This window comes from Pseudophryne corroboree, chromosome 4 (assembly GCF_028390025.1).
Source record: "Pseudophryne corroboree isolate aPseCor3 chromosome 4, aPseCor3.hap2, whole genome shotgun sequence".
NCBI classification, from domain to species: domain Eukaryota; kingdom Metazoa; phylum Chordata; class Amphibia; order Anura; family Myobatrachidae; genus Pseudophryne; species Pseudophryne corroboree.
Genome location: NC_086447.1, coordinates 926,774,056 through 926,791,129, shown reverse-complemented (window position 1 = coordinate 926,791,129; position 17,074 = coordinate 926,774,056). Strand labels below are relative to the sequence as shown.

The following is a 17,074-nucleotide window of genomic DNA, read 5'->3' as shown; positions in this document are numbered from 1 at the left end:
ACACAGTGAGGCACCAGGGCCCCTGTGACCAGGCAGGAGAATGTACACCACTGGGCTGGCCCCATTCTATGCAGCTTCTCACTTCAATCTGTGGTCTGCGTACTGCTCTGGGGGAGCTGGGGGCGCAGGATTCCCCCCTCTGGACCCGGGTAAGAAGCCCTCATTCTGCATCGCTGACATCCTGCACGTCGGGGACCCGGACAGCCCTCCAGGCTCTGCCGCTCTGACAGGCACTCATATGGGGATCATGCACCCTACACAGTACCAGCAGGCCGGCTCGCCACTGAGGCCCACCCCGGTCACCCCGGACTCCTCTGCTGCCTTCCACCACAGGCTCTCACCCCTCTCCCCCTACCAGCCCCACCGGATCTGCAGCACGGCCAGGATGCAGCATGGCAGCCCCCAGCCAGCGCCCTCCAGCAAGGACCTCAAATTTGGGATTGATCGGATCCTGTCTACTGAGTTTGACCCCAAGGTGAAAGAAGGGAACACACTGAGAGGTAATTACTGTATGCAAATGATATGCAAATAATATTCATGTATGATGAAGTCATTCCTATATAGGGAGGTTACTATAAGCAACTAATATATATGGAAAGGTCAAAGGTGTAATCAAATAATAGGGATATTGTGAGAGATAATTATATGTAGATAATATTTATACACAGAGAAATTACATGCACATAAAACCCGTATACTGAGAGATAATGACTACATGTAGATGGTACATATATACTGAGAGATAATGACTACATGTAGATGGTACATATATACTGAGAGATAATTACTACATGTAGATGATACATATATACTGAGAGATAATGACTACATATAGATGATACATATATACTGAGAGATAATTACTACATGTAGATGGTACATATATACTGAGAGATAATGACTACATGTAGATGGTACATATATACTGAGAGATAATGACTACATGTAGATGGTACATATATACTGAGAGATAATTACTACATGTAGATGATACATATATACTGAGGGATAATTACTACATGTAGATGGTACATATATACTGAGTGATAATTACTACATGTAGATGATACATATATACTGAGAGATAATTACTACATGTAGATGGTACATATATACTGAGTGATAATGACTACATGTAGATGGTACATATATACTGAGTGATAATTACTACATGTAGATGATACATATATACTGAGTGATAATTACTACATGTAGATGGTACATATATACTGAGAGATAATGACTACATGTAGATGGTACATATATACTGAGTGATAATTACTACATGTAGATGATACATATATACTGAGTGATAATTACTACATGTAGATGATACATATATACTGAGAGATAATTACTACATGTAGATGATACATATATACTGAGAGATAATTACTACATGTAGATGATACATATATACTGAGAGATAATTACTACATGTAGATGATACATATATACTGAGTGATAATTACTACATGTAGATGGTACATATATACTGAGTGATAATTACTACATGTAGATGATATTAATATATTGAGAAATCATCATGTGAAAAAAATCATACACTAAGAGATAATTAGTACATGTAGATGATACATATATACTGAGTGATAATTAGTATATGTAGATGATAAATATATACTGAGAGATAATTAGTAAATGTAGATGATACATATATACTGAGAGATAATTAAATCTTGTAGATGATACATATATACTGAGAGATAATTAAATCTTGTAGATGATACATATATACTGAGAGATAATTAAATCTTGTCGATGATACATATATACTGAGAGATAATTAGAACATGTATATACTACATATACACTGAGAGATTAGGTAATATATGTACAGTACGATATAATTAGTACATGTAGATGATATTCGTACACCGAGAGATAATTAAATCATGTAGACAATAAAAATATATTGAGAAATAATCAGATCACGCAAAAGCTAGTTGGTACATACAATATAATCTTCAAAAGTAATTCGTACAAGACACATAAATTATACTCATATAGGGATACTTAAAATCCGTAAATACAATAAATACACTTATATATATATATATAAAAACATTTTTTTAAATACATTTATTGAATATGTGACAAAATAATTCCTGTAGACGTATGACAATATTCCCGGTCTGTAGAACTGTCTGTAACACCTCTGGTACACTGTGCTGGGTTCTAGAATCCCTCACAGAATACAGGTCAGGGTAAATTCAGTTCTGTTTAGTGAAATATAAATCCTGAAGCAAATTTGTGATATTTAATTCGTATTTGTCACATCTGTCTGTTATATTCAAAGGCTTAAAAAGTATAAAAGTATATATATATATATATATATATATATATATATATACATATATATAATGAGCATTTATGTGAAGTATGACAAGAGTCAGTGTGACCACAGTAAGCGGCGGATTTAGGTTGCTCACTGCACAATGACACAATCACACACATGACCGATACCGCAGCTTTGTGTGCAGTGTGTTGGGAATAATCCCATAGATGTGTGCAGCTACTGTGGCAGAGAGATACTATATAATAACTGTGTGCAGTGAGGCCATGGGCATTACTCCGGGCACAGGGGTGCATCGCTTGCAGTGGTTGGCATGTCTGTGGGCACAGTGCGATCTATATAACAATCTATAACAGACCTCTCCTTTGTAATCACAGATCTGACATCATTAATCAGTTCAGGCCGCCAGTCAGGGGTCCATTTCCAGTCTGCAGCCGGCCACTTCTTCGCCTCCCTAGAGCCCCTTACCGACAATCCCTCTATTCTGGGGCAATTAAACACAAACCAGAGGAACTCAGTACAGCAGCACTTTCAGGACACCTTTCCAGGTACTATAATAATTGCCCCTCCTGTGTGTCTATTACACCAGCCCCCCAGTAATCACTATATCCGCGGCGGGGTGCCAGTATATATTACTGTCCTTATATATTACTGTCCTTATAGCAACGACAAATGACATTTAATTCCCCACAACTCCATAATTGAGCGAATCATTGCAGGTTATAGTTACATCTCCGAATGTGGCAGCTAAATTCCCATCCAAAGCTTCTGGAGCATGGAAAAATGTCTAGAAAATAATATGACCGACAATATGAACATTTAATGATACTATAATTCTGTATTATTATTATTATTATTATTATTAATATTATTAATATTATTATTAATAATAATAATATTAATTATTATTATTTTTATTATTATACATTTTATAAATTACTGCATTGCTACATTTATTTATGTTATAATTTATATATAATTGAATACGTTTTATTGTTTATTATATATATACTTTTATTCTATCTATCTATCTATCTATCTATCTACAGTATATATCTGTATGTGGCTGCTATATCTGCAGGTTGCACCCTAGTATGTGTTTCCAGTCTTGTTATGAGTTATTCTATCTGTTGTTGGACTGTAAATCCCAGCATGCCCTGACTACAGAGTTCCCTACATTCTGTTACGTTATATACATTGTACTTTGTGTCTCTGATCCCCAGGCCCATATGCGGTGCTCACCAAGGATACCATGCCTCAGACCTACAAGAGGAAGCGCTCCTGGTCCCGGGCTGTGTTCTCCAACCTGCAGAGGAAAGGGCTGGAGAAGAGGTTTGAGGTGCAGAAATATGTCACCAAGCCCGACAGGAAGCAGCTGGCAGCCATGCTGGGGCTCACCGATGCCCAGGTACTAAGGCGCCTCTTACTGGGTTATTATTACATGGGGTGTGTAATGGGGTTGTCCCGGCATCAGGGGTGTGACAGAGACCCCTCAGCCCCAATTCTCATGCTGCCAGGGGGCTCAGCCAGGAGAGAGAAAAATATTATTATTATTATTATTATTATTATTATTATCCTTTATCTATACGGCGCCACAAGGGTTCCGCAGCGCCCAATACAGGAAGAATCAGGTGCTGGGGAAGTGAGCGTGGATAGTGGATATATATATATCCAATATGTGGACCGGCACTCCACTAAATAATGAACTTGCTGCTCCGGTGCCTCCAATGTCAGGTAGCTTGTAGACAATCAACAAAAAACTGCGGCACTCGGAGACTTAAAGCAAAAAACGGTGTATTAAATATAACACATGAACTCCAACGTTTCGGGGCCGGCACGCCCCTTCGTCAAGGATAATGCTGTATATCCTTGACGAAGGGGCGTGCCGGCCCCGAAACGTTGGAGTTCATGTGTTATATTTAATACACCGTTTTTTGCTTTAAGTCTCCGAGTGCCGCAGTTTTTTCTTGATTGTCTATACATATATATACATATATATATATATATATACACACACACACACACACACACACACACACACACACACACACACACACACACATAAATAAATAAATATACACACACACACACACATACACACACACACACACACACACACACACACACACACACACACACACACACACACACATAAATAAATATACACAAATAAATAAATAAATAAATACAGTCTTCATCATGTAAGGAAGTAATTAGTGATACCTCACAATAAGAATCTGCTGATGATTTGGGGGGGGGGGGGGGGGGGGGGGGGTAACGGAATCATCAGGCTTTTTCACATTAAAGTAACTGTTACTGGAAAATATAATTTATTTTGTATTGTTTATTGCGAAATAGACGATTAAGGGGGAAGTGAAAATCTGTTTTCTTTGTCTTTAAACGGAATGATCGCGCATAGGGATGAATAATGGATATATTAGCTGTATTGTGGTCGCAGTGAGGCAAGAATATGGTCAGTGCAGAAAGCGAATTGAAAGTATGAGACAGGGAGAAATCCTTTTGTCTTGCTCAATGCGGACTCAATGTGATGAGAACGTTATTACGGGGACCAGAAAAGGGAACCACACATCACCCCCACCCCCCATAAAATCTGTACTTCTGCTTTGTGCTCTCCCTGGAGTCACACTCACCCTATTTCGGGTGTGAAGCTGTGACTCCTAGTTGGCTCCTGTCCTGCACACTTCCCATGAAATGCTCAGTTATTCAGAAATCCTATTTACAGCAGCGCAGTAATTGTCAGATCTCATGGGGGCAGCAATACAAGTACACAGCAGAACTCTATGGTATTACTGTGATTAGACTGCAAGCTCCGCAGGAGACTACAAAGCCCAGCATTCTGGCACAGTTTGCTGGGGCTATTAGTTATCCAATTGGGCCCTGTGAGAAGTGGGGCCATGGCTGGCAGGGAGTGGTGGGTTAAGCTGGCTGTGCATGCTGGGACTTGTAGTTCCACAGTAGTAGCAGCAGCAGCAGACATATAGCTAAGCTTGGGTTATACTGACCACTGCTCTGCTTTGCTTCCTGCAGGTAAAAGTCTGGTTTCAGAACCGGCGGATGAAGTGGAGGCACTCCAAGGAGGCACAAGCCCAGAAGGACAAGGAGAAAGAAGACTCTGACAAGCCCGAAGCCCCCTGTGCTGGGGAAGGGGAGGTGGACAGAAGCATCAGCCCCTACCGGTCAGAGGTGGACAGTGACAGCAGTGACTCTGACCTGCTGGATATGATGGGCAGTGACACTGAGAGGACTGATGCCACCACAGAGCCCCCACAGACCAGTGTCATCCAATCCCCCTGCACCACTGACCTCTCCACACAGCTGGCAGCCCCTTGCCCAGAGCCCTCCACCCCACACAGCCCCCCTCTACACTAGTCAGGGGGCCTGGGGCACTGAGGCACAGACTTCGCCCCCTGGCCACAGGGGGCACTAACTACAGACACACTGTGAAGGAAGATGTGGGCAGGGCAGATTGTCTAATAGTGTAGGTGACTGTGTCTCACTGGGGGCACTTACTCACTGAGCCATAATAAAAGACATATTGCAATGCAGGACAGCTGGACAGTGGACACGACACTACCCTGGTATTACCTACCTGTCCGTGCTCAGATTACAGCTGTGACTGCGAATGGAAAGGCCTGAAATAATAGATTCTCCATTAAAAGCATCAATATTACCATTTAGCATTTTACTAGAGTGCCTGGAATTATTACAGGTGCCTGGAATCATGGTATAATGCAACTATATGACCTTAGTACATGCCACACCACTCATCTGTCTCATATCTATATAGTGTGTGTGTGTGTGTGTGTGTGTGTGTGTGTGTGTGTGTGTATATATATAGTCATATCTATCGATATAAGACATTTTATATATATATATATATATATATATATATATATATATATATATATATATCTCCATATGTTTGGGGTCCCTGGCACTCCGGACGTACGCTGACCTTGCTCCGGTGCCCTCCCTGCAAACCAGCGCCTGTATATAATTCCTTTGTATGGGCGGCACTCAGAGACTTGCAACAAAAATTTTAAAGTGCAAAAAATACCCAAATGGGCCAACAAATTTATTGGCCCATTTGGGTATTTTTTGCACTTTAAAATTTTTGTTGCAAGTCTCTGAGTGCCGCCCATACAAAGGAATTATATATATATATATGTATATATAATATATATATATATATATATATATATATATACACACACAGTATATGAGACATTATATATATATATATATATATATATACAGTATATGAGACATGATATATATATATATATATATATATATATATGGTCACAGAGTAGTGTTTGTCTAGCAACCCAAATAGATCCAGACAGGGTCCAAACGCCAAAGAGTAAATAATGGGTGCACTCACCAGACTTTTCACAATCAATTAAGAACATACATATAAACCATAACTGAATAAATAAAAGTATTTTCCTACTGGTATTGGGGGTGTCAGTGAAAATGAATTTTCCTACTGGTGTTGGGGGTGTCAGTGAAAATGAGAATTGATGAAAGAGCATAGTAAATATATGGCAATCTAGCGGCAGTCTGACTATGGTACTACAGAGCTGTCTATATCTTCTGCCACCTGTCAGGTGGGCACAGGCCGGGTGAGGAGGAAGTGGAGGATGGCAGGATGCAGTTCAGCAACATTCGTCATCCAAAACTTTGCCAAACGACTTCAAACATTTGTTTTTTTTTTTGTCTCTTCAGTTGTTGTTGAACTCTAAGTCCCAGCATGCACACCAGCCGGGAAGCCAATGGAATAGGAGCAGCTTGTGATGTTGGTGCGGACAGATATTTGGGTCAATATCTAACCAATGTTAGGGTTTAAGTCTCTTCTAATTGCTCCCAGAGTGTCCTGTCCTGATGCCTTCTCCATAATGTGAAGCTGCTCTCTATGCAGGTCATTTACCAATGTGTATATCGCCTTAAACGTGCACTGAAAATATTGTAAATAAAAGATTTATTATGGTTTTTGATCATCGAAGTCACTTATTATCGCACACTAATATGGTCTGAATTTCTATCATGCTCAATATATATATATATATATATATATATATATATCAAACTGTCTCTTAAAATATAGCTATTTTTTTTAGTAGATTATTTTGAATGGATAAAATATTTTAAAGCATTAAATTAAGTTAAATGGCGTTGTCCTGGTAGAAGTCTAGTCTATTACAGTATATGGTGCAAGACCTTTAACCTTTTATTTCCGTTCTGATTGTGTACCTCTAAACACTATTATCTTATTGATGTCCTCGGATCAGGTTTAATGTCTGCAAATTACTTTTGGGACTGAAAGTGGATTACCATAACCCGCTATTTATTGAACCATTTGACATTCTAATGCAGGAAGTTTTCCCTTAACTAACGCTTAATTATCTCTCTGAGAAACCCAAATCGTTACAATATTATATACCGCCATTTACCTCCATTAGAAATCACTGGAAGCAAGAGGCAGATAGTATTAAAATAGACTTCAATTTGTCAGTATTTAATTTAAAATGTAGGATTTTAAACCGTGATTAAATAAATGAAACAAATAATCTACAGGTCTGAAGTTTACAGTAAATGATGTTGCACTTTACATAACAAAGAAATAAATAGAGAATGATTACATGAATAAAATCTTATAAAGGGGATGCCTAAAATATATGTTTCTATGAATCATCATTTTAATTTTTTTTAGACCTTATTGGCTTACAAGTTCTAGTTGTAAACCATTGGTCTAGTTCTTTTATTTCCGAAAAGAACTAGAAATAAATTGCAACCAATAGAAAGTAATTATACATTCGCTTTTTACATGCGTGGAATGGTCACAGCAAATTGCTAATAAGCTTCCATGGGATTGTTAGTAAATACCCTCCAATACTGGCTCTGGGACCATACGTCTGCTTTATATAGATTTCATCAGTTCCCATTTGATTAGTTCATTAATAAGTCTCACAATAAATGAAATGCTTGCACAGTCTGCACAATTTTCTAGCGCCAGAAACATTTTATTTGAAAATTGCAACAAATAATTCTAATAAATACATTTATAGTCACGTCGGCATAAAGATTGCGAGGAGTGGAATAATCACCAGTGTTCCTGGGGGGGAGGGGGGGGGAGGGAATTACAATTATTATTATTATTATTATTATTATCATTATTATCATCAGTATGAATGCTCTCCCCGACCAATAATTAAAAAAAATAAAAAATAAAAATGAAAAGACAGAAAAATAAATAACAAAATACTCATGGCCGTGATACATTGTTGTCCTTATATTATCTGAGCGGTAAGTGGTGATTACTGTACATTCCTGCTGGGACGTACAATGGGAAATAAAATAAAACTAAATGCGCTCAAAACAGAATCACTTTGTGGAATAAATAGTCATTCTTATGTGAAATGAGAGAAGTGCATCTTGCATATAAGTCGTAAGCCCTGTGGAACTATAAATCCCAGCACAACCTGCTCATCTGGTTGCCCAAGCCTAAAAACCATTTACTTGTACAGGAATTCTCCACAATGCCAGTAAAGTCATTAATTAACCCTGTAATTCCTCCTCATTGAGAACCGCTGAGTGTTCCCCACAGGTGATGCCTCTGGTAATATTGCTGCTATTTGATACCCAGAGGCACTGATGAGGCACTGATGAGACCCCAGTTTATTCCTGCAAGAACAAAGCACCTCTCAGGCTCCCGGGTTTCCCGCAGCCCCTCCATGCCTTCACCCCTGTGTGATACCGGTGGAAGGGACCTATATTTGGAAAGCAGAGCAGAGAAAATGTCTTTTCAGGCTGTGGGGATGGAGCCATAAAACACTGGCTGCACTGGCTGCATGCACTGGCTCAGGGCAGGGACTGCTGGGTCCTGCACAATCGTAAAAACACACACAGGCTGCTACTGTCGCCTCAGCCGACACTAATTCGTCACATGTGCTCTGTCTGGAGGACTCAGCCCAGGTAGGAATATTAATATTATATTAATGCACACTGTGGAGCCTTCTCCATGTGGTTTCCACATAACTGAAACTTATCTGAGGGGAAAATTACATTTCATATTATTGTTTAATATTAGATGCATAATGTATATACATCTAGATGTGGTCGATGCCTGGGAGATTATTCCCCAAGTTATCAACACCTTAGGTCAGACTCCTTCCTGTCCAACCAGGTATGAGAGAAAAACAGCAGCATTATATTATTCCTGTTACCTGATTGGGCAGTACAGGGGCAAAATCTGGTCCACAGGCTTCTCATAAGTCATCAGCCTGGTAAATACAAGTGGTATGCTCTTCAAGAGAATCTATATATCATTTATATATATTATCTACCTCTTCTATCTATCTATCTATCTATCTATCTATCTATCTATCTATCTATCTATCTATCTATCTATCTATCTATCTACCTCATCTATCTATCTATCTATCTATCTATCTATCTATCTATCTATCTATCTATTATCTATCTATCTATCTATCTATCTATCTATCTATCTATCTATCTATCTATTATCTACCTCATCTATCTATCTATCTATCTATCTATCTATCTATCTATCTATCTATCTATCTATCTATCTATCTATCTATCTGTCTATTATCTATCTATCTATCTATCTATCTATCTATCTATCTATCTATTATCTATCTATCTATCTATCTATCTATCTATCTATCTATCTATCTATCTATCTATCTATCTATCTATCTATCTATCTATCTATTATCTACCTCATCTATCTAATCTATCTATCTATCTATCTATCTATCTATCTATCTATCTATCTATCTATCTATCTATCTATCTATCTATCTGTCTATTTATTATCTATCTATCTATCTATCTATTATCTATCTATCTATCTATCTATCTATCTATCTATCTATCTATCTATCTATCTATCTATCTATTATCTACCTCATCTATCTATCTATCTATCTATCTATCTATCTATCTATCTATCTATCTATCTATCTATCTATCTGTCTATTATCTATCTATCTATCTATCTATTATCTATCTATCTATCTATCTATCTATCTATCTATCTATCTATCTATCTATCTATCTATCTATCTATCTATCTATCTATCTATCTATCTATCTATTATCTACCTCATCTATCTAATCTATCTATCTATCTATCTATCTATCTATCTATCTATCTATCTATCTATCTATCTGTCTATTTATTATCTATCTATCTATCTATCTATCTATCTATCTATCTATCTATCTATCTATCTATCTATCTATCTATCTATCTATCTATCTATCTATCTATCTATCACAAAGTAATGCTATAAGGTATAACAGAAAACTGCACAACATTAAAAAGCTAAAAAGTCTTTCTGCAAAATCTATTCTACATAGGGTCAATATGTTAAATGTATAGTTAAGAAAAAAGTACACATAGAATATTGTTCTAGTTACTTATATATTTATGGATCAGTATATATGGGCTGATGGTGTCCCTGGTTCTGCCATTATAAGGGAGGGGAAGCAATGTGAATGCGCGCTGCTAGTGTAATAGAAGAGATTGATTGAGTGAGAACAGCGCTGTGCCATGACTCAGTTCTTACAGGTCTGTGTCAGGATATGTAATATTTGTTTTAATACTTAATCTGTAAAATAATACTATTTATTAAGCAGCATGACATCAGAGTAACACGACCTGGACTTGTTGGCGTCCTGTAAGCTAATTACACCCTGTAAACTCCTGTCCTACAACCAATATGCAGGAGACTGGGGTGAGGATTTTCCTGGGAATGCATATTCCATGTGCGGAGATACTGCGTCTGCTGACCTCTGCCCCTGCTGCTGCGCAGGATTCCCTCCTGTTATACCAGGCAGTAATGCTCTGATGCAGATTGTACAGATATTCTTACATTTTGTCTGCAAGATTCTAATCAAATGAAAAGATAAAACAGACAGTCATAAAAGTAGGTGCCAGGCATATAGCTGGTCCTTCTGGTGCCGCTACTGTTCCTATCTTCTGCCGTACGCAATTGTGACTATATGCTAATATGGGCAAAAGCTAACCTGAGCGCAGGGACACGTAGTGCTAACCTGAGCGCAGGGACACGTAGTGCTAACCTGAGCGCAGGGACACGTACTGCTAACCTGAGCGCAGGGACACGTAGTGCTAACCTGAGCGCAGGGACACGTAGTGCTGTCACAACATTTCCGTCCGACAGCACAAAATTGCTGACACATCGGTACCATCGTAGCAAATCGGGTCTGAGTGCCTCTGTAGACGCACAGGCTGCGCTGCTCTCCCGGGACGCTGAGGGTTCTCCAGTAGCAAGTAACATCGCAGCTGCTAATTTATGCATGCCCAGAAAACGGCATCTGAACTGCCATGAGATGCCGCCGTTTACCCGGCACTCCCTGTTCCCACCCCCATACGCTGTCTTCCTGGCAGTCACTTTGCAACTAATTCCTCAGTATGACCTCAATCGTAATTCACTCGCTGCACATGTGCACTGCGGCTCAGACGCAAGCGCAGTAAGGAGACATTGACCAAGGTGCATACAATAGCCGCCTTGTGTCCGCATCTAAATGGGTATGCAGTTACTACACCCACTGACGGGATCCAGGCTTTGGGTGCTGTCACTTTCTATCTATCTATCTATCTATCTATCTATCTATCTATCTATCTATCTATCTATCTCATATGTACCTCATATCTATCTATCTATCTATCTATCTATCTATCTATCTATCTATCTATCTATCTATCTATCTATCTATCTATCTATCTATCTCTCATATGTACCTCATATCTATCTATCTATCTATCTATCTATCTATCTATCTATCTATCTATCTATCTATCTATCTATCTATCTATCTATCTATCTATCTATCTCTCATATGTACCTCATATCTATCTATCTATCTATCTATCTATCTATCTATCTATCTATCTATCTATCTATCTATCTATCTATCTATCTATCTATCTATCTATCTCTCATATGTACCTCATATCTATCTATCTATCTATCTATCTATCTATCTATCTATCTATCTATCTATCTATCTATCTATCTATCTATCTCATATCTATCTATCTATCTATCTATCTATCTATCTATCTATCTATCTATCTATCTATCTATCTATCTATCTATCTATCTATCTATCTCTCATATGTACCTCATATCTATCTATCTATCTATCTATCTATCTATCTATCTATCTATCTATCTATCTATCTATCTATCTATCTATCTATCTATCTATCTATCTATCTATCTCTCATATGTACCTCATATCTATCTATCTATCTATCTATCTATCTATCTATCTATCTATCTATCTATCTATCTATCTATCTATCTATCTCTCATATGTACCTCATATCTATCTATCTATCTATCTATCTATCTATCTATCTATCTATCTATCTATCTATCTATCTATCTATCTATCTATCTATCTCATATGTACCCAGAGGCGGATTGGCCATAGGGCTTACAGGGAAGATCCCCGGTATAGTTTCCTAAATTCTGAAGGTGTATCATATAATGTGCTCATAATATTTAATTGTATTTCCTTTTAACTTCCCCCTTGATGCTGGACATGCCCACTATCTGGAAAGTCTTGGGGGAGAGGGTGCTGCTGCCATGGCCCATGACTAGACCTTACACCTCTGCTGCTGCCCATGTGGGGCCACTAGTACAAATTTTTCCAGGGCCGCTTTTTGTTCCCAATTCGCCCCTGTATGTACCTCATATCTATCTATCTATCTATCTATCTATCTATCTATCTATCTATCTATCTATCTATCTATCTATCTATCTCATATGTACCTAATTTCTGTCTATCTATCTATCTATCTATCTATCTATCTATCTATCTATCTATCTATCTATCTATCTATCTATCTATCTATCTATCTATCTATCTCATAGGTACCTCATATCTGTCTGTCTGTATGTCTGTCTATCTATCTCTCATATGTACCTCATGTCTTTCTGTCTCTATCTATCTATCTATCTGTCTGTCTGTCTGTCTGTCTGTCTGTCTGTCTGTCTGTCTGTCTGTCTAATCTATCTATCTATCTATCTATCTATCTATCTATCTATCTATCTATCTATCTATCTGTCTGTCTGTCTGTCTGTCTGTCTGTCTGTCTCATATGTACCTCATATCTGTCTGCCTGTCTGTCTGTCTAATCTATCTATCTATCTATCTATCTATCTATCTATCTATCTATCTATCTATCTATCTATCTATCTATCTATCTATCTGTCTGTCTGTCTGTCTGTCTATCTCATATGTACCTCATATCTGTCTGTCTGTCTGTCTGTCTGTCTGTCTGTCTGTCTATCTATCTATCTGTCTGTCTCATATGTACCTCATATCTGTCTGTCTGTCTGTCTGTCTGTCTATCTATCTGTCTGTCTGTCTGTCTGTCTGTCTATCTATCTGTCTGTCTGTCTGTCTGTCTTATCTATCTATCTATCTATCTATCTATCTATCTATCTATCTATCTATCTATCTGTCTGTCTGTCTGTCTGTCTGTCTGTCTGTCTGTCTATCTCATATGTACCTCATATCCGTCTGTCTGTCTGTCTGTCTATCTATCTATCTATCTATCTATCTATCTATCTATCTATCTATCTATCTGTCTGTCTATCTCATATGTACCTCATATCTGTCTGCCTGTCTGTCTGTCTGTCTAATCTATCTATCTATCTATCTATCTATCTATCTATCTATCTATCTATCTATCTATCTATCTATCTGTCTGTCTGTCTGTCTGTCTGTCTGTCTGTCTGTCTGTCTGTCTGTCTGTCTATCTCATATGTACCTCATATCTGTCTGCCTGTCTGTCTGTCTGTCTAATCTATCTATCTATCTATCTATCTATCTATCTATCTATCTATCTATCTATCTATCTATCTATCTATCTATCTATCTATCTATCTATCTATCTATCTACCTCTCTCTTGTGTCTCACACGGTGTACTATGGTATGTTGATGGTGTGTGTATGAGTGCCGCCATACAGTAAATGTTATGCTCCAGTCACTCTGCAGGCTATATGTGTGCGGTGAGGATTGTGTAAGTTAGCGGTCATACGACCTATCGCCCAGTAAATAATTCTGAGTGAGCTCAGCTGCTGAAATGATCACTCATCGTGAAATTGAGCACAAAGACATTTAATGTGATCAGGGTGTTTATAAAAAAAATTACTGCGGTCCCCTGTGGCGGCAGCAGAATATTTCTGCAGGGATGAATGTATTTGGAATAGCGTCTCCAGGCCCGAGGATGGGACCCCACAGTCCCTGGCGCACAGAGTTTGGCTTTGTGTCAGATTACTGGATAGGACAGGTGGATGGGACAGGCGGCTCTGTGTCCTGGCCAGCCGACCCACTGCTGAGTTCTGCAGCCAGTACAACCTGGAGAGCTAGTGTAACAGAGGTGACAGAGGATTTCAGCACAGGGAGGAGGAGGAAGGGTAATGCAATTTATCATCCAGATACCCTTACATCTGCCCCACCTGCAGTGCAGCATGATTTTGCCCAGTTGCTTGCTTTTTATTTATTCTTTTGCTTTACTTCCAAATCAGAATCAGACCCAGTCAACTGATCCCAGAAAACAACCATATAATAACATATAATATACTTAATTGTTAATGAATAATAAGCCTGAGATAGTCCTTTGACATATGGATAACACTGATTCCAATGGATTAAAGAGTTGAAAAAATGTTGCAATTCAGAAAATGTAGTAGCAAATGCATCGGTACGCCATTCCGTGCAGCAGCGTGCAACTGCCTGAATAACCACATGCAATCATTCAGGGAAATTCCTTTCGTCACCCTTTTTTTTCAAACGGTATTAAAGCCCCCATACATCCGCTGCAATTTCCCAATCCCCTGGCTCCTGGGTCGGGGGAGTCGGGAATAAGTTTCAAAATCTCGATTCCCTGATCCCAACTGCAGGTCGGGGATTTAACATGAAGAATTTCCCAGATTTCCAGACGAATCACTGATCAATAATGGGTGTTGTTTGGTGGTTGTGATTGGTGGTTCCCAGAGCCGGCCCTAACCAATATGATGTCCTAGGCAAGATTTTGGCTGGTGCCCCCTAGCACCACCGCTGGTTCCGCCTCTGACCTTGCACCTCTTTTCCAGCACCATCACCCCTCACCCATAGCAGTCCTTATTTTGGTGTTTGTTTGTACCCCCTATACTTTAAACAGGAACAGCTCGCACATTTGGCGCACAGACCAAAAAGGGGTGTGTTTTTGCTGGCAAGGGGCATGGCCACACAATAGTAACCCCAATTACGCCACACAGTACTGCAACTTTATTCACATTTGATCATGCAATAGTGTCCATAATTCATATTACATCCCACAGTAGTATCACTTTACCTTATAAACGTTACTCCTCACAGTAGAGCCCCTTATTCACATTACATCACACTGAATTGCTCCTTATTCACATTACACCACACCCTATTGCTCTTTATTCACATTAGACGACACAGTAGTGCCCTTTCTATACGCAACGTGACATAGTAGAGCACATTATACACATAATTCCACACAATAATGCCCCTTACACATATGAGACACCTTACTAATGTCCTTATAAACATAATGCGCCTTACACATTATGACAAGCATTATTAATGTCCTTTTACACATAATGCCCCTTACACATATGCCGCACATTATTAGTGCCCCTTTACACATAATGACACACATACAGTAGTACCCTGTTACACATATGCCGCACATTATTAATGCCCTTATACACATAATGACACACATAGTGCCCCTTACACATATGTTGCACATTATTAATGCATTTTTACATGACACACATAATGCTCCTTACACATATTCCTAACACTACTGCACAACCAACCCACCCACACACAGCACTCACACTGCCACTAACACTGTGACCTCTGCTTGGATACAGATGTGTCCGCATAAATCTTGCCTCAGTGCTAACATCGGACACCTTTTTTTAATGAAAATGCATCTTATTTGCATTGATATGTGGCTAGGATGCACAATCAGCTTCTGCGGATTAAAATGATATGCAGCATGCCTATATACTGTGTGAGACTGTGGCTGTATCTGCATACGAAATGCAACACACAGAATATAGGCATGCCGCATATCATTTTAATCAGCAGAAGCTGCTGATGCCCCTAGGCATACCAGATGCCCCAGGCAATTGCCTAGTTTGCCTATACCTATGGCCGGCTCTGGTTGTTCCAGTTGGGTCGAGGTAACCGGGGAAACAGCGTCTAGATATATGGGACCCTTTAACTAATAAGCTAAGTTAGTTATAGAGTAACAACTTATGGTTGGTATTTGGAGCCGATGATAAAACAACTAAACAGCAGAGGTAATAATGTACTTGCTGTTTATACACTGCTCAAAAAAATAAAGGGAACACTTAAACAACACAATGTAACTCCAAGTCAATCACACTTCTGTGAAATCAAACTGTCCACTTAGGAAGCAACACTGATTGACAATCAATTTCACATGCTGTTGTGCAAATGGAATAGACAGCAGGTGGGAATTATAGGCAATTAGCAAGACACCCCCAATAAAGGAGTTGTTCTGCAGGTGGTGACCACAGACCACTTCTCAGCTCCTATGCTTTCTGGCTGATGTTTTGGTCACTTTTGAAAGCTGGCAATGCTTTCACTCTAGTCGTAGCATGAGACGGAGTCTACAA

General features: G+C 38.9%; 1 protein-coding gene across 2 annotated transcripts in view; it reads left to right on the top strand.

The window, feature by feature from the left end:
* The window catches only part of HLX (H2.0 like homeobox), a 6,975-nt gene extending 598 nt beyond the window's left edge, over window positions 1-6,377 (top strand). The window contains exons 1-4 of one of the 2 annotated variants that reach the window (XM_063919045.1): window positions 1-500; window positions 2,692-2,862; window positions 3,538-3,722; window positions 5,363-6,377. The exon at window positions 1-500 is cut by the window's left edge and continues 598 nt beyond it. In XM_063919045.1, the coding sequence (XP_063775115.1) occupies window positions 41-500; window positions 2,692-2,862; window positions 3,538-3,722; window positions 5,363-5,704 (1,158 nt within the window). In that variant the 5' untranslated portion in view covers window positions 1-40 and the 3' untranslated portion in view covers window positions 5,705-6,377. The remainder of the gene's footprint in view (window positions 501-2,691; window positions 2,863-3,537; window positions 3,723-5,362) is intronic. The other variant, XM_063919046.1, reaches the window with a different exon arrangement.
* The last annotated feature ends 10,697 nt before the right edge of the window (window positions 6,378-17,074 follow it).